Source organism: Stylophora pistillata, chromosome 13 (genome assembly GCF_964205215.1).
Source record: "Stylophora pistillata chromosome 13, jaStyPist1.2, whole genome shotgun sequence".
Lineage (NCBI taxonomy): Eukaryota > Metazoa > Cnidaria > Anthozoa > Scleractinia > Pocilloporidae > Stylophora > Stylophora pistillata.
In genome coordinates this window covers 5,424,431-5,447,643 of record NC_142531.1, presented here as the reverse complement: position 1 = coordinate 5,447,643, position 23,213 = coordinate 5,424,431, and the positions used below count along the sequence as shown (strand labels likewise).

General features: G+C 38.4%; 3 protein-coding genes, 1 long non-coding RNA gene and 1 pseudogene across 11 annotated transcripts in view; 3 read left to right on the top strand and 2 right to left on the bottom strand.

The window, feature by feature from the left end:
• LOC111337749 (uncharacterized) overlaps nucleotides 1-23,213 on the top strand; it is a 50,263-nt gene that overhangs the window by 11,825 nt on the left and 15,225 nt on the right. The window lies entirely within an intron of this gene.
• On the bottom strand, nucleotides 5,126-7,756 carry LOC148717367 (uncharacterized). The gene is made up of 2 exons (XR_015994762.1): nucleotides 6,765-7,756; nucleotides 5,126-6,231 (listed from the first exon to the last, which is right to left on the bottom strand). It is a non-coding gene; the product is annotated as an uncharacterized LOC148717367 (long non-coding RNA).
• Nucleotides 8,140-11,977, top strand: LOC148717366 (uncharacterized). Its single transcript, XM_088743472.1, has 3 exons — nucleotides 8,140-8,386; nucleotides 8,647-10,285; nucleotides 10,732-11,977. Exons 1-3 carry the CDS (start codon nucleotides 8,155-8,157, stop codon nucleotides 11,498-11,500), a joined length of 2,640 nt encoding a protein of 879 aa, XP_088599598.1. The 5' UTR covers nucleotides 8,140-8,154; the 3' UTR covers nucleotides 11,501-11,977.
• LOC148717365 (uncharacterized) lies at nucleotides 11,742-13,252 on the bottom strand (annotated as a pseudogene). The gene is made up of 2 exons (XR_015994761.1): nucleotides 13,013-13,252; nucleotides 11,742-12,746 (listed from the first exon to the last, which is right to left on the bottom strand). The product of XR_015994761.1 is annotated as an uncharacterized LOC148717365 (transcript).
• On the top strand, nucleotides 16,351-20,574 carry LOC148717364 (uncharacterized). The gene is made up of 7 exons (XM_088742704.1): nucleotides 16,351-16,640; nucleotides 16,898-16,999; nucleotides 17,121-17,228; nucleotides 17,757-17,861; nucleotides 18,059-18,160; nucleotides 18,881-18,934; nucleotides 19,065-20,574. Exons 1-7 carry the CDS (start codon nucleotides 16,472-16,474, stop codon nucleotides 20,351-20,353), a joined length of 1,929 nt encoding a protein of 642 aa, XP_088598830.1. The 5' UTR covers nucleotides 16,351-16,471; the 3' UTR covers nucleotides 20,354-20,574.

The window sequence follows — 23,213 nt, the reverse complement described above, 5'->3', positions numbered from 1 at the left end:
CTAAACCCTTTTCATAAAGGACCTGATACATAACCAGCTTTCCTGCTGGAGAGGGCTTCATGAGTTCCTAATAATTTTCCATCTAGGTTTTAAAATTGAAACCCTCTTCCGTTTACTGAACTTGGCTCTATTCAGAGTCAAGTACAACATTTTGATACATCGTTTTTTAAGGAAAAGCCAATACTTTTTTCTCTTTGTCACACTTTTCACTGCTTTCTTTAATTTCTTTTTCGATGTTTCATCTCTAGCTTTTCTAACGAAACACTGAAAAATGTAACTGTAATAAATGTGGCATTGTATCTTTTCGTTCCATAGTGTCGCCGGTCACTTCAGATCTCGTCATCACCATCCCAAAGTGTTAAAACGTTTAATGGGTGATTCAGCAGATTGTGCTAACCAATGCACAGTTTAAGTGTTGACACGATTGAAAGAAATACATTTAAGAAACTGACGGTGCCAAAAATAAGACATTATCGGCTAAACTTGATAACAAACTTTTGCAAACACTACTCAACTGACTCGTGTTAATTCAACTACTGCTGTCCCAAATCCTAACAGCTGGGCTTCAGTTAGGCAACAGGCTGTCGAAGATCATGTAATGGTGCATTACAACTGAGCTTCTGCCTGCCGTGTAGCTTAAAATTTTTGCGTGAGTCATATTTGGATAAACGATTTTTAATGTTTCGCGGGATCCAATTCAGGAGATTCCTTATGACTGCAATGATGATGATGATGATAGTTTATTAACACTTCTGGCAGTTAAAAAAACTGAACAAAACAGTGTAATTTTAAAAGGATATTAAAAAGAATCTTACTAGATACCAATAATAAAGTCTATTTACAATAATAAGTCTTAAGAATTCGAATAATTGTAGTAGGCATACTCTAGGACCGATCTGATATTACAAGTGTATACCTTAAGCATGTCTTTTAGCATAACTCCTGCGCGTTTCAACAACCTTAGAGCGTATTTCTTAGCTGCCTTGGCAGTCACATATTCAACGTGAGTGTTCCATTTAAGGTCATCCCTAATTATAACTCCTAAAAGCTTATAAGTTCTTACCCAACAGTTATAGGTCGCATTGCAGTAATCGAATTCTTCATGAAATTTACGTACATTTCTTTACATTTTTTGGGATTTAATTTCATCCTCTGTTCTATGCAATAATCATGGATTTCTCTGACAACTACATCTAGCATACTAACGGAGTTCCTTGGAATGATCTCAAATGCATTAGTGTCATCAACATACTTCGTGCGCATATGCCAATTACTGAGTAGCTTGTTTATCATAACAGTAAAGAGCGTTAATCCGAGTTTTGTTTCCTGTGGGACGCCACCATTGACTTGCTTCCATGGTGACAGGAAGGAGCCAACGCGTACAGCCTGTGTCCGGTTGGTAAGAAAGGAACGAATCCAAAAAAACAGAGTTTGATCGATGTTGAACGATCTGAGTTAATCTAATAATATTGAATGGTCTATGATATCGAAACCTTTAGTAAAATCGGCAAAAAATATCCAAACAGAGCAGTTACCTGAATCAATAGCTTCGTGTATAGCTTGCATTAAATAAATTTGTGCGTGCACTGTAGAGTGTCGATAACGTCCAAATTGACGTGGGTCGACATGGGAACTCATTTTTGCTATTTATTGTTCAAGTAACGAAACATTTAGAAGGAAGGAAGCTATAAATTGTCAACATTTACCCCAAGTCGATTAGAAAAGACAAAGGTTACATCAGACACGCTTTGTCGATCTGTATATTGAACTTATCTTCGGGGATCAAAGACATGTTCCGCGGTGATTAAAACCCACAAAACGTTTTATAATTTACCGCAATTTCCAGTTGAAAAAGCGTTCTGTTGCTATCCAACTGTCTCAAAACCTATCCTGACAAATTACATTCGATTTGAACAAAACAATGTCCGTTAGGAGCTAATTTTTGCTATTTATTTACTGTTCAAATAACGAAAAATTGAGAAGGAAGGAAGCTAATAATTGTCAAAATTTACCACAAGTCGATTAGAAAAGACAGAGGTTACATCAGACACGCTTCGTGGATCTATTATATTTCGAACTTATCTTAGGGGATCAAAGACATGTTCCGCAGCAATTAAAACCCACAAAACGTTTATATTTAACCACAATTTCAAGTTGAAAAAGTGTCCCGTTGCTATCCAACTGTCTCAAAACTATTCCTAACAAATTACGTTCCATTAAAGCAAAACAACTTCCTTCAATTTGCTCTCCCTTTAACCGACCTTTTCATTAGTTCGATGTAATAGAGTTCAAGCCTTCCAAAGTAAGACAGTTTAGAATTTGGAATATTGAGTATTACAGTTGAATGTGCTTTGATTTCCACTGTCTTCTCCTTGATCACCACATCAGGGCCAACAACGACAGATATACTCGAGTGGAAAAATTTGAATTCAAAATTCGTATCGTTAACATTACAGCCTCTTACTGATATTTACTGCGTAAGATATATTGATACCTTTCCCGAGTGAAGTCAGATATCAATTTCCTTGTGGTCAGCACACGTTTTATCCACTTACAAGAGTTGTGTTTTTTTTTTTTTTTAATATCCGAATAGCTTTCTCACACCATTTTTAGAAAGAGAGACACAGAAAGTCTGCAAGAAAACGGACAAACAAGATGAACTAAATTTCCTTGGCTGTTGCTACATTAAAATGTTCCAAACTTTCTTCTCTTTTTTTCTGAAGAAGGCCGAAATGGTGCACTGAGGATTTAAAAATAGACAGTAGTCATAGAAAGTAAAAAATGTGTAACGTATTTGTCTATCAGTTCCATCGCTGGAGCTTGCTGTGAATAACACAATTGGGCTATTTCGGTAAACAATTTTGCCAACGATTGCTACATAGTCAACAAGGTTAAGTACCTTCAAAAAAGAGAATGAGAAAATGACGCCAACGAAATGAGCTGCAGGAGCAGTCCCTTCCCAAGAGTGGTCTGCGTCTTTACAACCCGAAGACCCACAAGTGTTGTTCTGACCCATATCTCATTACCATATATAGCAGTTGCCTTCGCAAATACTAATGTGGTCAAGTTTCCTACAAGTGATCTACAAGCTACCTCGGCCGGAAAGTCATACCGAGTTTTTCATCGAGATGATTTTCACGAAAAGTAATATTAGAAAAGCCGCACAAAAGCCCCGTACTATAAAAGTAAATCTTCCGAGTAATTAATTTGCTGATCTGATAACGATGCTCATATTTAAGAAATTTATGTAATGTTCGGTTGAAATAAACTTAGAAGCTGTTCTCATTAATCTGTTATTGCTGTTATAGAACAGGGGTTTCTTCACCAAATTCTGCGCGCTCAATTTTCCTAGAATTCTTTTTCGTTTCGGCCAAATGATGCGCACGTCTTTTTGTTTGTTTGTTTGTTTTTTTTTTCATGTAGCTCTGAATTTGTAGTAACTTGATTTTTAGCAAGAAAAGTTTTCTTGGTTCATAAGCGTTAGAAATTGAATTTCCCAGAAGTTACCTCAACATTGGCCTGAAATAGACCACTAACGTGGTCTGAGTCCTTCTTTTCTGGCTATTTGTTACCTAGGAAAGACAAGTTATGCAATGAACCAAATATGGCTGAACATAGTTTTGTATGCAACGTGCTTCTCATTAGGGACCTTAAGAAACCACGACGGCGACGCCAAGGAAGATTTCGATTAAAAAAGAATTTCTACTCTTAGTAGAATTTCAAAAATGGCTGCAGGAGCTTACTGTCTCATACAGCGCTACAGCTCAACCTCAGTATGACGTATAAAGTAGCCGTTGAGTTCCAAATGGAAATTAAAATAATTTGCCGTCGCAGTTTCGGTTCGCAGACGATGCAAATTTTGGCGATTTCACGTTGTTGTTTTGCGTAGGACGGCTAAGAAATGTACAAAGTTTCAAAACGCACGTGCTGAGCTATTGTTCTGCCAATTAGATCTCTTGTTTTTCCACGTCCTCGTTGCCGTCGCCGTCGTGGTTTCTTTAGGTCCTTATTGTTGATGGGAGAAAGTGTGCTAGAGGTCACAAGAAAAAAAAGACATTGTGCATTGGCTTCAAAAGAAATTGTATTTATTCCCACTAATTCAGGGCGTTATCAAAAATATGACATAACATGAAATAAAGCGATTGGAAGAGACTAAAAGTTGATAGAGGACGCAGATTGTTTTTGGTACGCAAGAATCTTTAACTCAGTGTATAGGTTATGGTAACCCGGATATCATACCCGTTGCTACAGGAATGACACTAACTCTTTGTACTCTATTGTCAGAGGTCTTGCGACTTTCACGTTCTATCTTTGTGTAATCACGGCAAAGATGTAGAGTATTTTTAAAATTAACAAATTGTTTGGTTCCCATGGGGAAGTCATTAGCTCAAAGTATCCCACACAAGTAGTTTGCGGGAGTGGTACTTCTGACCTAAAATAGCGGAAAAACTAGAACGAACTTTCATGCACGACACGATTATTTTGAATCACAATGGCTATAATGTAAATGGACAAGCTTTGATGCGCGAAAAATCAGGGTTACAAACGAAAATAGTTTCTATAGTCGCAATGTTTTCTAGTTGAGCTTTAATATAGAAGGCTTTCAGAAGCCAAAATGATACCTCGTGCCTTTTTTTTTCAATCTCTTTTGTGTTACTTCATCATTATCGATATGGATGTAGTTTCAGGTTGTTACCACCGATGTATTATTAAGGCTTTGTGGTGTTTTATAGTTCATCTGTTTTGTTGCTCATAGCAACGAATTCTCGAACACAATATCAAAAACTCACAATGTAACTTAAGCAACAACTTGGGTCAAATTCGCTTTCTGGAAGTGGTTCAGTTTGGAGATTAGGCAATGCTTTTGCTTGCAGCTCCCGCTTTTACTCTATGGTTTCTCAGGCAGACAATCACTTGAACAGAGCATTCATTCATCACTCATCACCCGAAAACTGTTGTGATAGAAATCGACGCATCTTCACACACCATGTTTTAAAGAGCCAATACTGACTAATTTCATGGTCTGCCAGGTTCACTTAGTCATCACCTTGTGATTCTTGGGACAATTTTTAAGCTACTGGTTACTAGAGCCAAAATGCAAGTGGAATGATTAATTCACCCCCAATTCTATCATCATCATCTTTATTTGCCTCGTTTCAACAATTAAAAAATAGTTAATTACAGCGATAACAGTTAGAAGGCGAGGACACCCAAGAAGCCACCAGGCTTATGGGAGAGCCACCTCTCTTACAATAATAAATCAAGTAAATTAAGAAAAAGTGCTGCGAATGCGCGGCTTGGCCAATTCAGTGATTATTTAAGTAAAAAAATCTTGCAATTTCGTTTTAAAGCTGAGAAAGTTTCACAAACGAGTGACTGAAATAGGGAGAGAGTTCCAAATTTTAGGACCTTGGTAGAGAATTGTAAACTGCGTGACATTTGTACGGCACAATTGCGTTCGATAATTACTGGCTGTTCTGGTACCATAGTTGTGAATTTGGCTATTCCTTACAAAAAGATCGAGAAGCAATGGGGGCAATAAGTTATTTTTGAAATAAAACATAAATTTGGCGATTTCAAACGTATTGACTTGGAAAATATCTAAAATTCCTAGTTTGGAGAATAAAAGGGCAGAGTGGCCTCGATAGTCTGAGTTGGTGATAGCCCGCACAGCTCGCTTTTGCAAATAATAAATTCTATTTAAGTTAGATACGTATGTGGACGACCAGACGGAGTTACAATAGACGATATAAGGATAAACTAAGGTGTAATACAAAGTGAGTTTGGTTGCAGAGGATAGGGAAAAGCGATACCTAAATATAATACCTATTGATTTAGCGATTTGTTTACATACATAGCTGATGTGGTATTTCCAGGTGAGATGATTGTCAATATAGACCCCAAGGAATTTAGTTACATTAGCTATTTCCTATTTAGTTACATCAGCTATTTCAATTACAATTTCTGTGACCTTAAAGCCCAACTAGAGAATACCCTCTCAATATAAAAACCATTTTTAGTACCAGCGGAAGAGTCAATTGAGGATGATATTTAAGAATACCTACAGCTAGAAGTTTCGTAAGGCTTCGTTTGAATGAACCTTTCCCTCAATTAATTTCAAATGTATATGAATATCGAAGACGCATGAAAAATAAAAATCTCGCAGTCGTCCCAGGAACGGGAACTTTCGGCGAAGAAAACTGATCACTGCTCCACGGATTTTGCCATAAACTATCACCATGCAAACAAAGTAACACAAACAATTAAAAAGCAGAAAGAAAACCCTAAAGATTTCAAAGCCAACATTGACATTTTGAGCTTTACATTTAGAGGAAAATTCCGAAAAGCTTGGTAAGGCTAGCATCACCTCAGATATTTTACTAACATTTTTATAAAGTCAGCAGGCTTAGGAATAGCGTTGTTTTGCGCGGGAGGGCTTCAATAACCCGCTTCGGTGTTCTTTTCCGCTGGTTAATCGATGTGAGTAAAACACTGGAAAAAAAGATTACTAAGCACAAGATTATACCGCCCACTGTACCACAGTATGTCACAGTAAACAGGGTTATTTCTAAAAAATACCTCTGACAGTAAGTTTCAAATTATAATCAATAAGGCAAAGAAAGATAGATTCAAATAAGCTGTTAGGTCAAAGCTAATTCGGAGAGGAGGCAAAGCAAAGATCCACAGAATAGTTTCAAAAAATTGAGCTGGGTTTTCATCTAAGCGTGTCAAAACATACGATATTGTTAAAGATATATATGTACCTAACACTTCTTCTGGTGTCGCAACGATCTCAGCCCCAATGTTCCAGTTTTGCTGAAAAGGAAAGATTTGGCAGCCAGAAATATAAAGAATTCAAGCACATATTAAAGAAATTAGACATAAGCAAATTAAACTTTGATTCCACTGTCACCGTCATCAAATACTAGGACCACACTTATGAAAATTATTTCAAATTTGTCTTAAATTTGAAAGCTGTATATTAAGTTGAATACGTAGATCTTTAGGACTGTATCATATATATCAAATTTTTAAGTTTTCATATATATATAGCCAGTCATGATTCGTAATCAGGTACACATAGTTTTAAACCACCATCTAAAATAAGGTTAAAATAGTTAGGGATTTCAGTTCAGTTCACCAGTTGTAAATAGGGAACAACCTGTATAAAACGACATTATCCTGGTTTTCTTTTTTTAACCCACTCGTCGAAAGAAAAATATTGCGCAGGTTTCATTAAAATCATTATGTACTAAAAGTACTCGAAATCATCCTTTCGAAATTTATCACATGAGCGCAGGTTTGATAATTTTATCAATATCCCCGACTAAAGCCTTCTCATAAAGCATACGATACATAACCAGCTCTCCTGCCAGAGAGGGTTTCATAATCATTTTCCATATAGGTTTTAAAATGAAAACCCTCTTCCGTCTTATAAACTAGGCTTTTTTTAGGGTGAAGTTTAACATTTTGATACCTTGTTACTCCTTTCTTTAATTTATTTTTCGATGTTTCATCTCTAGCTTTTCAAGCAAAATACCGAAAAACGTAACTGCTAAAAATGTGGCATTGTATCTTTTCGTTCCATAGGGTCGCCTGTCAACATTTTGTAAACACCTCAGACCTCGTCATCAGCATCCCAAAGTGCTCAAACGTTTATGGGTTATTCAGCAGATTACGCTAACCAATATACAGTTTGAGTGTTGACGCGAATGAAAGAAATACATTTGGGAAACTGGCGGCGCCAAAAAAAACATTGTCGGCTAAACTTGATAACAAACTTATTGTAATCTTTATTTAGACACGATCAATTCATCAGCCTATAAAAATACATATCACATACGCTAAGATATTTAAAATTAAAACTACATACTATAACACTAAAGCTGTTTTCCGTGAATGCCGTGCGTTAAACCATAGTTAGTAGAGGGGACTGGTTAGGAAGGTCGGTGAACTTCAAAAGAGGAGGTTATTGTTCGATTTTTTAGAAATCACGTGACCAATACCGTGCACAGCACAGGATTCAACTGAGATGTGGCGCCGGTTGTCACTTGAGTACGGTACGCTGTCTTGTGTTCTTTTCGGTGTTATTATGATAAAAAAAAGAAAAAACAGTTGTAAATCGTAATAAAGCTACTCTAGATTAAGTTTAAAATGCCTGGTGATACTTGTTCCGTGGTTGGCTGTGGATCGTGCAGGCGATCGAAAGGTATAGGCATTTGGAAACTTCCCGCTCCGAGGAACGAAGTATACAAAAAGTGGAGAGCAGACTGGCTGAATGAACTCACAAAATCAAGAGAAGTAGACAAAGATTTCCAGAAACAAATTGACAGCGATAGAGTCTTTACATGCGAGACGCATTTCGCTCTTGATGATATAGAAATTGGTAAGTATTCAGACTAAAGCTTGTATGTGTATGGTGCTTACAAGTATGGAATGTAGGATTTTTGTGCGCGGCACAGCACAACCGAAGGTGTATGTGTAGTTAGTAGTTGGTAGAGGGGATTATAAACATCAGATGTGTGTTTATAACTTGGAACTGACGATGTTTACTTTTGTGTTCCGTGATGGCAACACATGTCTTGTACTAACCAAAGCTCTTCCGCCTTTCTTACTGATAGATAAATTATTTAACTTTGCTTTTAGTCGTGTCTTCAAAGATGACCAAGAAAAGACCGAAGTTTGGTTCTCTACCGACTCTAAATATGCCCCAAAAAAGCCACCAAAAGGAAAAGCTAGCGCCACGAAGACTGCTATCGATCGTGAAGGACTTGCCTGAAACCAAAAGAAAGAATGCTTGTTATAGTAACTTTGTAGAACTTTGCAAACGAGTTCATCCTTTGGTTAGCCTCAGTGACTGGTCAGTTCAAGAGTTAAATGACAGAATATTGCTGAGAAAGATAAAAAACACCTTTTTGTTGCCAGAAGTTGAAATCATGATAGATGACAGTTTGGGATACACAATTTCAATTTTTGGATGGCTCATACCTGAAGACCATGAACTGTATTCTAGATATTTAAGATCAGTCAGTAATATCACAGTTTCTGACCTTGTGAAAGATGTTGAAAGCCACTCCATATGTCCTGGAGTAATTCCACATGAACTATCCAATGCTGTAATACCCCACATCATCCCGAAATCTGTCGATCCACTATTCGACGATAGTTCATTTCCACACCAGCAGTATTGGAGAATGAGAGGATGTGAAATTTTAACAGAGGATGAGGGCCAGCAGTGTGCTGGTTGCTATGGATATTCACATGAGTCTCGGCTAAAAGAAAGGGCCAAGCAGAACAAACTAGCTAAGCCAGCGCATCTCAATACCCCAGTCTCTAAGACATCTCCAGAACGATTAAAACTGACTTTGCAGATGCAAAGATTGAAATGTGCAACCCTTGAAAAGAAACTTCAAGAAATGAAACTTGAAATCGAGAAATCAAGTGTTGAGATTGATCATGAACTCAGTAAAGACCTGACTGATATACTTGGTCAGGCAGAGATCACACCATTCAGGAGCCTATTTTGGCAACAACAAAAGAAACTCCACAACAGCACATCAACTGGTGTCAGATATCACCCAATGATAATTCGTTATTGTTTGTCATTGGCAGCCAAATCACCATCTTGCTACGAGGAAATAAGAAAAAGTGGGATACTAGTACTGCCAAGCCAAAGAACACTGCGGGATTATAGAAACTTTATTAGACCCAAAAGGGGCTTTCATGAGAATGTGATTGAAGAACTGAAAGCATTAACAGACAAGTACTTTGATGTGCAACGATATGTTGTCTTGCTATTTGACGAAATGAAAATCATGTCAAATCTTGTTTTTGATAAGGTCACAGGCGAATTGATTGGATATGTGGATCTTGGTGACCCTGATGTCAACTTTGGAGCTCTGGAAAAACTTGATGAGGTTGCAACTCATGCTCTTGCTTTCCTCATCAGAGGTGTTTGTACAGAGTTGAAGTTCTGCTTGGCCCACTTTTCTACCAATGGAGCTACTTCTGCCCAGATAATGCCATTGTTCTGGGAGGCTGTTGCTATTTTGGAGTTAACCTGTAACCTCTGGGTTATTGCTTCTACTTCAGATGGAGCCACACCAAATAGAAGATTCTACCGAATGCATAAGAGTCTTGATGGAAATGCTGACAAGGATGTGTGCTATCGCACAATCAATTTGTTTGCACCACAGAGGTTTATATACTTCTTCTCAGATGCCCCTCATCTTGTAAAGACCACAAGAAACTGTCTGTATCATTCTGGATCTGGTACTTGTACCAGGTATGAGTTTACAAAACAATTTCAAGATAAAAAGCAAAAGGAATTTTACTGTGCAGGTGGAGAGCTGTTGGCCTTTGCTGTCCCAGTAACAATAGGGGCAGCAGTTACGTCCAACAGCCAATAGAATGGTTATGATCAGGGCCCAGTTGTTCAAAGGCCGATTAGCTCTAACCCAGGGTTAAATTTTAATCCAGGTTTCTAAATTTCTCTAATCAAAAGCCATTTTGGGATAATTTAAATTGCCAAATGGGCAATCTTATATCCGTAACTGTTATTGGGACAGCAAAGGACAGCAGCTGTCCATCTACACACAAGAAATCCCATCTGCTTATTATCTTGCATTTATATATGTTTTACATTTTGCTGTTAATAACTCCTTATATGATATTGTAAGTTGGCAATGATTTGCTGCATACATATTAATGTTGACTCATTATTGTTTCCAGGTATATGTGGAATGATGGTCACTACTTATTATGGCAGCACATCACCCAAATCTTTTATCAAGATGCAGAGAATGGCTTGAAGTTGCTTCCTAGAATTACATATGAACATGTTAAGCTGAATTCGTACTCCAGCATGCGTGTCAGCCTGGCAGCTCAAGTGCTAAGTGCATCAATGGCAGCTGTTTTAAGATCATTTGGCCCTCCTGGTACAGCAGGTACAGCGAAGCTTTGTGAAATGTTTGACTCTTTCTTTGATTGCTTAAATGTACGCAGTAAAATTGAACATCAGAGGAAGAGAAAACCTTTCCTTGCTCCTTACACATCCACTGATGATCCAAGATTCCCTTGGCTTGAAGATGAGTTCCTTGGATATCTTAAGCAGTGGAAAGAATGTACACTCAACCGACCTGGGAATTTCACAGCCAATGCCAGAAATAGAATGTTTATATCTTGGCAGACATACGAGGGTCTACAGATTACATCCTATTCAGTTGTGGAAGCAACCAAGTTTCTTCTTAATGAGGGTGTTGAATATGTCTTAACTGAAAGATTCTGTCAAGATCCCATAGAAGAATATTTTGGCAGTCAAAGAAAACATGGAAGAAGATGTGACAATCCAGACATCAGAATGTTTGGGTACAATGACAACAACATTCGAATACAGCGATCTATATCATGCCAGTCTGGCAATACCAGGGGAAGGAAAGACAAAAGCAAGGCATGGGTCAATGTGACTGATGACCCTCTTCCCAAAAGAAAAAAGCAGTGAGATTTTTAGAGAGTGATTGTCATATGACTGTGAAAAAATAGGCAAACTATTTGATAGTCTGTAGAAAAAATAAGCCCATTTTTTTCTTTTATCTTTGAATTTCAACTTTTACAAACTGATTGGTCTATTTTCTCATGCCTATAATATTATGGAAATCACACTGTCTAAATGCATTGATTCTGATTTAAAGCCACAGCTACAGGAGTACTTCTCAGATCGAAACAAAGAGTAAACACACAAGTAGTACTGAACCTGTTCTTTACTTAATAGATAAAGATTTTGTCTTTCTTATCATGTTTCTAATGTTCTTTTCGTGCATTTTTGCACCAAAGAGTTTATAGTTTCTAACTGAAATTTTTTTTGATCCACGTATAAGGCCCCCCCCCCCGAGCTTATAAGCCCTGAGCTTATAGGCAGAGAAATATGGTATGTATGTTGAAGTTGTCCTAAATAATAAATGATAATTACTAAAAGCAATTCAGTCTAATTTTGCCTTAGTTCCTGTGGAGGGTCTAATGATGTCTTTGCGAAGTGCTTTTGATTTCAGCTGTTTTAGTTTTATCTTGTGTTTCTGTATTATGTCCTTTGCAAAAGAAAATGAGCAAACTTTTACTTCTGTTTCATAGCAGAAGGGTCTTCTAATTTCCCAGCCTTAAGTACAGACATGCTTGCTCAGTTTCTAATAATTTCTTTACAATTGCATGCTTGTTGTAAAGCTTGTGGAGTACAGAACCTCCAATGTACTGTAGTCCAGCTTTTTCTTTATCGGACAGTTTAGTCAATGAAACACACGTATGACTTGCAAGTAATTTCTCTTCAGCACTATGTGCAAGCATGCTGTCAGCAACCTTAGTTGAAAGTAGGGTAGCAGCATTCCTTGATAATCCTTCAAAATGCTTCGCAGAATGCAAAGCAATATTTGATTAAAAAGCAGCATAAAATCTCTCAACGTTTCCAGAGTTGACTAAACGGTTATATAAGTTCTGAATTTCAAAGAATTCTGATGTTATGTTGCAGTTGTAGGACTTGATTCTTTTTTCAGCTGTGGGTACATTTTGCAGTCGCACAATTTTAATTTGGCTTTCTCGACAATCCTTGAATAAGTTTCGACTGTTAAATAGCTCTGTCGTTTCCCTTGGTCTTCCTTTTCGATAACTTTGTGCTTTACAGTTATGTGGCGTTTCAGTCCACTCTTGCTCTTGCATTTCTTGTGGCAATGCTGACATACAATGCTTTCGAGTTGAACCTGTCATCGGTGCAAACAAAAAGTTCGCGTTGATAGCGTTTAGTTAAGAGTTAGCTTTCATTTATAAAAATAAGGATACAATCCAAGCACAATCAACAAAGTGGTCAATAATAATAAAATTGCTGATTAAGATAAGTATTTCGCACTTAGTTCGCAATAAAAAGACGGTTTCAAGCTTGAGCACAAATCAGAATTGATCGAGTGACGGGTGATCTTTTCCTTGCTTACGCTAAAACATTTAATTTTGAGCAGATTTAAACTCTTACTTCATCGGCAGCTTCTTCAAAGTGTTAATCGATTTCTTCTTCATCTAAAATTTCTAAGACAGCGTCGAAATCGTCTCCAAACAAAAATAAATCGATCATGTCAGCCATGTTTATCTTGATGTGTGCACGGTACTGGTCACGTGATGGTACGGTTCAACCTCAAAAGCGAAACAATAGGCCGGCCCTTTGAAGTTAGCCGGCTTTCCAAACCAGTCCCCTCTACTAACTATGGTTAGACTTAAAAAATGTCATTGATCTTACGTTTAAATAACCCCAGAGACTCTGTGTTCCTTATATCGCGTGGTAAACTGTTCCATAATGTGGCGCCATTGTAGCTAAAGCTTTTTCTGTAATAATTAGTGCGCGGTAGTGGAACATTAAGCTTATTTTCAGAGTCCCTTAGGTCATAAGCCGAGTCACGCCACGTAAACTTTGAATATAGATACCTTGGAGCTAGCCCGTGCAGACATCTAAACATCATGGTGGCTTTATGGATTTCCTGCTGGCGTGCAAGATTTTTCCACCCTAAAAACTCGAGTAGCTCAGTTGCATCAGCATCATAGTTAGAGAATGTCAACACACGGACTGCTCTATTCTGCAATTTCTGCAGTTTGTCTCGTAGCGTTTTCCCACAGCTACCCCAAACAGTGTCACAGTAATCAAAGTGAGGTTTTTTACTAAAGCTTGGTAGATGAGATGTAAGGTTGATGCTGGGATCAGGTGCCTAATTCGCTTTAGGGCCCCGATACCAGAGGCGATCTTTTTCGTTAGTTTTTCGATGTGACTATGCCAATCGAGTTTATCGTCTATTATTACACCAAGCGATTTTGTAGCTGAAACCTGGCTCACTTGAGTATTGTTCATTCTAATTGTTGGTGAAGCTGTGAGAGTATTCAGTCTCTGCCTCGACCCTATTAGCATGAATTCGGTTTTAGTCATGTTCAACGTGAGTTTGTTCGCTTGTAGCCAGTTGAAGACGTTTTCTAGGTCTTCATTTAGACAAAACTGAACGTTCTCAAGATTGCTTCCCGCATATGTGAGGTGCGTGTCATCGGCATACATTCTCGGTTTACAATTTGATAAGCAATTTGGAAGATCGTTGATATATAATAAGAACAATAATGGACCGAGAATGGTCCCTTGAGGGACGCCGCAAGTCAACGAGTAGCTACTGGATAGCGACCCGTTGACAGAGCATTTTTGTGTTCGGTTTTCCAAATATGACTGAAACCATCTGAAAGATTTTCCATGTATACCATAATAGTTTAGTTTCGATAGAAGGATCTGATGATCAACAGTGTCAAAAGCTTTTTTCAAATCTAGAAAAATGACTCCATTGATTTTCTCGTTATCAATATTATATGCCCAAGAATCTGTCGCTTCCAACAAAGCTGTTACAGTTGAATGATTAGCACGAAACCCTGATTGGTTATGCAAACACTACTCAACTAATGCTGTCCTAAATCCTAACAGCTGTACTTCACTTAGGCAACAAGCTGTCGAGGCATGCACTGGTACATCACAAGCTTCCGCCAACCATGTAGCCAAGAATTTTTGCGTGAGTCATCAGTATTTTATGGATAAACGATTTTAAATGTTTTGCGGGATGAAATTTAAGAGATTCTTTATGACTGCAATTTCCGTTGGGAACTCATTTTTGTCATTTATTGTTCAATTTACGTCAACATTTACCACAAGTCGATTAGAAAAAACAAAGGATACATCAGACACGCCTTGTCGATCTGTATTTCGAACTCATCTTAGAGGATCAAAGACATGTTCCGCAGCAATTAAGACCCATAAAACGTTTTATAATTAACCGCAATTTCCAGTTGAAAAAGTGCTCTGTTGCTATCCAACTGTCTCAAAACTTATCCTGAAATATTACATTCGATTGGAGCAAAACAATGTGCGTTAGGAGCTAATTTTTGCTATTTATTTACTGTTCAAGTAACGAAACATTGAGAAGGAAGGAAGCTAATAATTGTCAAAATTTACCACAGGTCGATTAGAAAAGACAGAGGTTACATCAGACACGCTTCGTGGATCTATATTTCGAACTTATCTTAGGGGATCAAAGACATCCTCCGCAACAATTAAGACCCATAAAACGTTTTATATTTAACCGCAATTTCCAGTTGAAAAAGCGTCCTGTTGCTATCCAACTGTCTCAAAACTATTCCCAAAAAATTACGTTCCATTAAAGCACAACAACTTCCTTCAATTTGTTCACCCCTTAGCCGACCTTTTCATTAGTTCAATGTAATAGAGTTCAAGCCTTCTAAAGAAAGACTGGAACATTGAGTATTACAGTTGAATGTGCTTTGATTTCCACTGTCTTCTCCTTGATCACCACATCAGGGCCAACAACGACAGATATACTTGAATGAAAAATTAAAAATTAAAAATTCGTATTGTTAACATTACAGTATCTTACTGATATATACTGCGTAAAATATTGATACCTTTCCCGAGTGAAGTCAGATATCAATTCCATTGTGGTCAGCGCGCGTTATTTCCACTTACACAATCCAAGTTTCCCTATTAACGTACCAACGTCCCGGTTTTTTTTTTTTTTCTTTTAATATCTGCATAGCTTTCACACCATTTTTAGAAAGAGACGCACAGAGAGTCTGCAAGAAAATGGGAAAACAGATGAGCAAAACTTCCTTGGCTGTCGCTACATTAAAACGTTCCAATTTCTTTTATCTTTTTTTCAGAAGAAAAGCGAAATAGTGCACTGAGGAATTAAAAAAGACAGTAGTCGGAGCTTGCTGTGGATGATACAATTAGGCTATTTCAGCGAACAATTTCGCCAATGATTGCTACATAGTCAACAAGGTTAAGTACCTTCAAAAAAGAGAATGATAAAATGACGCCAACGAAATGAGCAGCCGGAGCAGCCCATACTCTAAAGGAAACAATTTTTGTAATTTTTGCTTTTACAACAAGAAAGTTGGGCTTTAAAATTTACGAGCAGGCTTCCAGCAACCTAATGTCACATGCCGTTTTGCTGTCATTTAGAATACGCCAGTTCTGACGTGCAAGGAAGGGACAATCTTTTACTGTAGGGTACGTTCAGACACAATATCCTGTCCAAGAACTACAGTCGAACTCTATGTTAAGACCATTGGATATTGACCTTCTCATCAACCTTTTCCCTCCGTATTTTCACGTGAGGCCTTAGTCATGCTGCATCAAGGAAAAAGCTAAACTTAGGAGGTACTTACACTCTTACTATGTAGGAGAACAAAGTACCTCATTGTACAAGTACAAGTACTTAAATGTTCCTGTCATAATATTTTGGGTTGGATGAATGAAGTTATGTAAATATCAAGTAGGTAATAAACCGTTGCCCTAAACAAATCGTGCCGTTCCTACGCTACAACAGTATAAAAGTAGTGGCTTGGTAGTAGTGAGGTGAGGTGCATACTCCACAGAAGTGCAAGCGGTGCAAGAATGATGATGACTCGCCATCTACGGTGGATTACAGTCTTTTTAGTGGTTTTTATTGTCATCGAGGCCGACCTCTCGCAAGATAACAGTGTTTCTCCTAAAGAGAAGGGAAATGATATCCAAGATTTTGACAAGGCTTTAGAAGACACTGCTGATCAAATAGAGAACGGAGGTAGGGAAAATTCACTTTATTACACCTCTAAGGATGTAAATTCTTAAAGCATGGACGAGAACGACTTTGGTACCCTCCTCAAAACAGATCCGTGTCAAATTCGACTTAAAGTTAAGTTCGTGTTTCCACATCGATTCATTACCCTAACCAGCAAAAGAAAAACCCTTTTTTTGAACTCAATCTTAGGAAAAATATCTACAGACCATGCACTTACTCACTCGTTTCTAAGGGTCGTGGTTCAACATTCTCTCCCATAGCAAACGAGGAAGAAGCAGAAGGCGTATATCAAGAGGATTCTCCAGTAGAAGATACTACCACTGAAGATGACAATTACGACACTCCTGAGCTGAACGACTTTGGTACGTAGTCAACTTTTCTGTAAGAGGAAATGTGATCATTAAAAGGGTAGGAAAGCTGTAATCAGTGAATCAATGTATCAATCGGTTGTAATACGAAGGTTTAAAACCTTAACATTTGCAGAACAAATCAATCAAGAAGCAGCAACAGAAGATCAACAAGCCGATTCTCTCTTAGATAACGATTATTCCGTAGAGAATACTTCCGACACAACTGAAGGGAATGACTCAGGTAAGTAATTTTGATTTCATGGTTCGCTTTTAGAATTACGGCTGTTTCGTCATTGTAAAATCTTATCAGTAAATATTTAAACGAATTCGATTTTATTATAATCAGACTGTCTTCGGTGGTCACTGGTTTTCCTCTTTGTGTCAGTTATCGGTCATTCAATACAGAACATGCATGCCTAAACTGCAGCCAAAGCAAAACCCATTCGATTGAAAGAGAAATGCAGCAGTATTAGTGCATTAAGCTCGGACCAAATCCAGCATTAACTAAACATTCCATACTAAATGTGATCTTTTGAAAATAGTAGAGATGTTGCTAATATATTGTTGAAAAGGAAGTTTACACTTTTTTGTTAACAATAATCTAGTTATCCTGTTACATAGTGAGTAAGTCATCAAGTAGGTCAGTAGCATAATAGACATGGTAAGTCGAAAGACAGTTAAGAATTCAGCTTTCAGTCAGACAATAATAGTTGTTTTTCCAACATACGCTGGTGGGTCAATATAAATGTACATTTTTTTTTTCTTTCAGTGGAAAATGACTATGAATTGGACGAGGAGCATCAAGAGGACTCCTTAGAAGAAAATGATACCTCTGATGATGTAAACTCCGACATTATGGACGAGAACGACTTCGGTACGCTACTACTTACGCCTCCTTAAAACAAATCCGTGTCCTCATCTCGGTGCACTACCATAACCAGCTAAAGAAAAACCCTTATTTTGAAATCAATGCATGGAGAAAAAATATACAGTTTTTATTGTCAATAAAACATACATCATGAACTTACTCACTCGTTTCTAAGAGTTGTGACTCAACATTCTCTTCTACAGCAAACGAGGAAGAAGCAGAAGGCGTATATCAAGAGGATTCTCCAATAGAAGACATTGCAACTGAAGATGACACTTATGACACTCTTGAGCAGAACGACTTACGTACGTGGTCAACTTTTCTGAAAGAGTTAATGTGATCATTAAAAGACTAGGAAAGCTGTTAGCAGTGAATCAATGTATCAATCAGTTGTAATACGAAGGTTTAAAACCTGAAAATTTGCAGAACAAATCAATCAAGAAGCAGCAACAGTAGATCAACAAGCCGATTCTCTGTTAGATAACGATTAGTCCGTAGAGAATCAGACTTCCAACACAACTGAGGGGAATGACCAGTACAACATTTATCGGAATGGAATAATAAAGATATGTTTCTAAATATACCGGTTACAGTTCTCCATCCAAGTGATCAATTTGTCATCATAATTGCTAACACGAAAGACACATTATTTTTTAAAAGCTGTTTATGTTCGACCTGAGGTATTTGATCCATTTGACCACATGACTAGTTCAAATAGACCCAGTGTCTTTCACAAAAAGGATCAGGACTGTCTATCAACACCAGATTTACTTCAACAGTAAAAGAGAAACGGCGACGAAATGGTGCTTTCAAAATAGAACAGCAAAATGCATACCTAATTCTCGTTTAACAGTGTGGAAAATGAGGTGTTTCTCGTTAGTTTCTTTACCCCTAAATGTGTAATTTGAATACAGCTTTATATTTCCAATACGATTCTTTGTACCTTTCAAGGGCTTTGATGTTCTAGTTCAGAAACAATTTAATATATTGTGCATAAGTAATTATTTTTTTTTTAATTTCAACAGACAACGGTGAAGAAGACGAGGAATTGGTCCAAGAGGAAGATGAAGACTATTCAGGTAAAATTAAATGTTTAAATATACAATTTTCTAGGTATCTTCACCAGTACTGGATCACATTCATTACTTTACTCCTCCTTGAGAATGATTGTTTGCATAACAAACCACCTGTTCCTTTTCGTTTCTTTAGATCCAGACTCAGAAGAGGATTCCTTAGACAAGCCAGAGGAACGTGTGGTCCGAGGAAGACGTTGCGGTAAATTTTTCATCAGTTTGACAAAAAAATGTTGTTATGGCAGAAGGGTACCAAAGAGATACAGATGCCCACCAAAATGTGGCTGGAGACCCTACAACCCATGGACTCATAAATGCTGCTCTGGTAAAGTCGTCCCGAGAAAAGCAATCTGCCCCCGGAAGTGTGGCTCGCGTCCCTACTACCCAACGACCCACAAATGCTGCTTCTTCGGAAATCGGCGTATACTCAAGCCAATAAAGGCAACCTGCCCTCGCAAATGTGGTTTGATTACCTACTACCCGAAAACCCACAAATGCTGCTTCCTCGGAAATCGGCGTATACTCAAGCCAATAAAGGCAACCTGCCCTCGCAAATGTGGTTTGATTACCTACTACCCGACAACCCACAAATGCTGCTTCTTGGGAAATCGGCGAATACTCAAGCCAATAAAGGCAACCTGCCCTCGCAAGTGTGGTTTGATTACCTACTACCCAACGACCCACAAATGCTGCTTCCTCGGAAATCAGCGTATACTCAAGCCAATAAAGGCAACCTGCCCTCGCAAATGTGGTTCGATCACCTACTACCCAACGATCCACAAATGCTGCTTCCTCGGTTGTCAGCGTATACTCAAGCCAATAAAGGCAACCTGCCCTCGCAAATGTGGTTCGATCACCTACTACCCAACGACCCACAAATGCTGCTACCTCGGAAATCGGCGTATACTCAAGCCAATAAAGGCAACCTGCCCTCGCAAATGTGGTTCGATCACCTACTACCCAACGATCCACAAATGCTGCTTCCTCGGTTGTCAGCGTATACTCAAGCCAATAAAGGCAACCTGCCCTCGCAAATGTGGTTCGATCACCTACTACCCAACGACCCACAAATGCTGCTACCTCGGAAATCGGCGTATACTCAAGCCAATAAAGGCAACCTGCCCTCGCAAATGTGGTTTGATCACCTACTACCCAACGACCCACAAATGCTGCTTCTTCGGAAATCGGCGTATACTCAAGCCAATAAAGGCAACCTGCCCTCGCAAATGTGGTTTGATTACCTACTACCCGACGACCCACAAATGCTGCGTCCTCGGACATCCGCGTAAAGTCATCCCCAGATTTGCTAGCTGCCCTCCTCCTCCCCCGAAGTGCGGTCTGCGTCTTTACAATCCGAAGACCTTCAAATGCTGTTCTGGTCGATATCTCATTACCAAATATAGCAGTTGCCCTCGCAAGTACTAACGTGGTCAAGTTTCCTACAAGTGATCCACAAGCTACCTTGGCCGGAAAGTCATACTGAATTTTTCCTCGAGAGAATTTGCATGAAAAGTAATAATATGAGAAAATCCGTTCTATTATGAATAAACCTTACGAATAGTTTATTTGGTAATCTGGTAACAATGCTAATTTTTAAGACATTTATTTAAAGTGTTCGGTTGTAATAAACTTAGAAGCTATTCTTATCAATGTGTTATTGCTGTTAGAGAACAGGGGGATATCCTCGTCAAATTGTGCGCGCTCAATCTCCCTAAAATCCTTGTTTCGACTCGGCTAGATGATACTCACGCCTTTTCGGTTTGTTCGAGCAGCTCTGGTTTGTAGTTATACCTTAGTTTTTAACTTTCCTTGGGTAATAAGCGTTAGAAATTAAATTGTCCAGAAATTTCCTCAGCATTGACCTGAAATAGACCACTAACCGGTGCGAGTCCTTCTTTTCTGGCTCTTTGTCAGCTTGGAAAGGCAAGTTATGCAAAGAACCAAATATGGCTGAACATAGTCTCGTGTGCACCGTGGTATTCATCGTTTATGGGAGACAGTGTTCCAATCGTCACAAGAAAAAAATACATTACGCATTCAGTACCAAACTAGTCAAATTGCTCGTGTAGAACGAAGGATTCTGAATGACAATATCTCCCAACAGGGAAGGTTTCCTAAATGGCTTCAGGACTGAATACGAAATAAAGCAATAAGAAAGGACAACAAGTAGATAGTCCTGGGAATCACGATGTTCTAGTACGCAAGAATATTTAACCCTGTTGGTTATGGTGACCTGGTTATAATACCCGTTGCTGAAGGAATAACATAAACTATTTATACTTGATTGTCGAGAGTTCTTCTGACGCTGACGTTCCATCTTTGCGCAATCACGTTAAAATTCGCCTGGTTGGCATGAGATAGTCATTTGCTCAAAAATCTGTATCCGCCTGAGTCTAGATTCTACTTACCTGCGCGTTCACTCAAAGTATCCCATGCAAGTAGTTTGCGGGAATGGTACTTATTAACTGAAATATATAAACTAGAACGTAGCTGCATGCACGACACGATTATTTTGAATCACAATGGCCATAGTGCTTGCGGAACAATTGAAGAAAATAGTCTCTATACACCGAATCGAAATATGGCGTCCAATTTGAATTGCCATCGTTCTCGACTGACTAGCCTCTCACACATGTGATAATCCTTTTGTGTTTCCACGTCAATACTAGGGTAGTAAGTCCAAAATAATGGTAATTCAAATTGGACGCCATATTTCGATTCGATGAATGGTCTCAAATGTTTTCTAGCTGAGCTATAATGTAAAAGGCCTTCAGAAGCCAAACTGATCGATTCCTCGTGCCTTTTTTTAATCTTTTTTGTCACTGCACCTAAGTATCATTATTTGTATGGATGTAATTTCAGGTTGTTACTACCGATGGTTTTATGGTGTTTTACTGTTTATTTGTTTTATTGCCGACAGCGACAAATTCTCGAACACAATATCAAAAACTTACAATACAAAGCTGTAGAAGAATTAGCAAATACTGCAAACTAATGGTATTAAAATTGTCATCGAGACAACTGCTCTCACTTTCACTGCTAAAACAAAAAAACTGTCGCGAGCGAGATTCCTTTGAAAGTATCTATTATGAGGGAAGAAAACGTTTTCCCTTTTTAAAATACATGTGTTTGACGGGACGCACTTTTTCCCAAGATACGCTCGTTCTAGTCCTCTACAAAGGCGGTCTTGGCTTTTAAGCAATTATGAATTGCAGTAAGTGACCTTTAGGCTACGCCTAAAAAGTGGTCTGAGACAGTTCAAAGTAATAAAAAGTCTTGCTCTGTTATTAGCAATGCAGTCATGCTCTTTTCATCACATAGCTCCACGGTGTGAAAGCTTCACTGCATGTCAATCAGAAATAATGGTCTCGCCTGAAGCGTCAATGAAATACAATATCAATCGTAATTAACTGACTTGAGCATCGGCCTGGATTAAATTCGCTTTTTGGGGGGCGGTTCACAGTTTGGATATTAGACAACACGTTTTTCCTTGCAGCTCCTACTTTACTTTATGGTTTCTCGAGCAGACAATCATCCATAATTCATCATCACCCGGAAAAGAGAGAGTTTGTTTGCAATAAAACGGTTGTGATCGAAATCGATGCATCTTCAAACAAACACACCATGTTTTTAAAGAGCCAATACTGACTAATTTCATGGTCCGCCAGGTTCACTTCCTCAACACGTTACGATTCTTGGGACAATTTGTAAGCTACTGGTTACATCAAGGTAAACCAATATGCAAATAGAATGATTAATTCACCCACAATTACAACTTTATTGACCTTAAAGCCCAACTAGAGAATACCCTCTCAGTATAAAAACCTTTTTTAGTACCAGCGAAGAGTCAATTGAGGATAATATTTAAGAATACCTGCATCTAGAGGTTTCGTAAGGTTTCATTTGAATGAACTCTTTGCTCCACAATTAATTTCACTGAAATTATATATATATGAAATACATCTTATTAACCAAGCGCGAGGGCTGTACTGGGAGAATATCGGCCCGAGGTCTTGACAGTACGGACCGAGCGCAGCTCGGTCCGTACAAAAAAGACCGAGGGCTGATATTCTTCCAGTACGGTCCCGAGCAAGCTTGGTTAATATGAGATTTATTACACGACTGAAGTTCAAAGGGACACAAGTGCGGTATCATTCGGGACCATTCGGGACAGTGCCCGGTCCAATACTGAGAGAATATTGACCGGCAATAGAGCATTTTGATTGGTTAATTTTAGTTATTGGCCCTCTTACTGCCCGAGTCGTGTAATAATATCGAATATCGA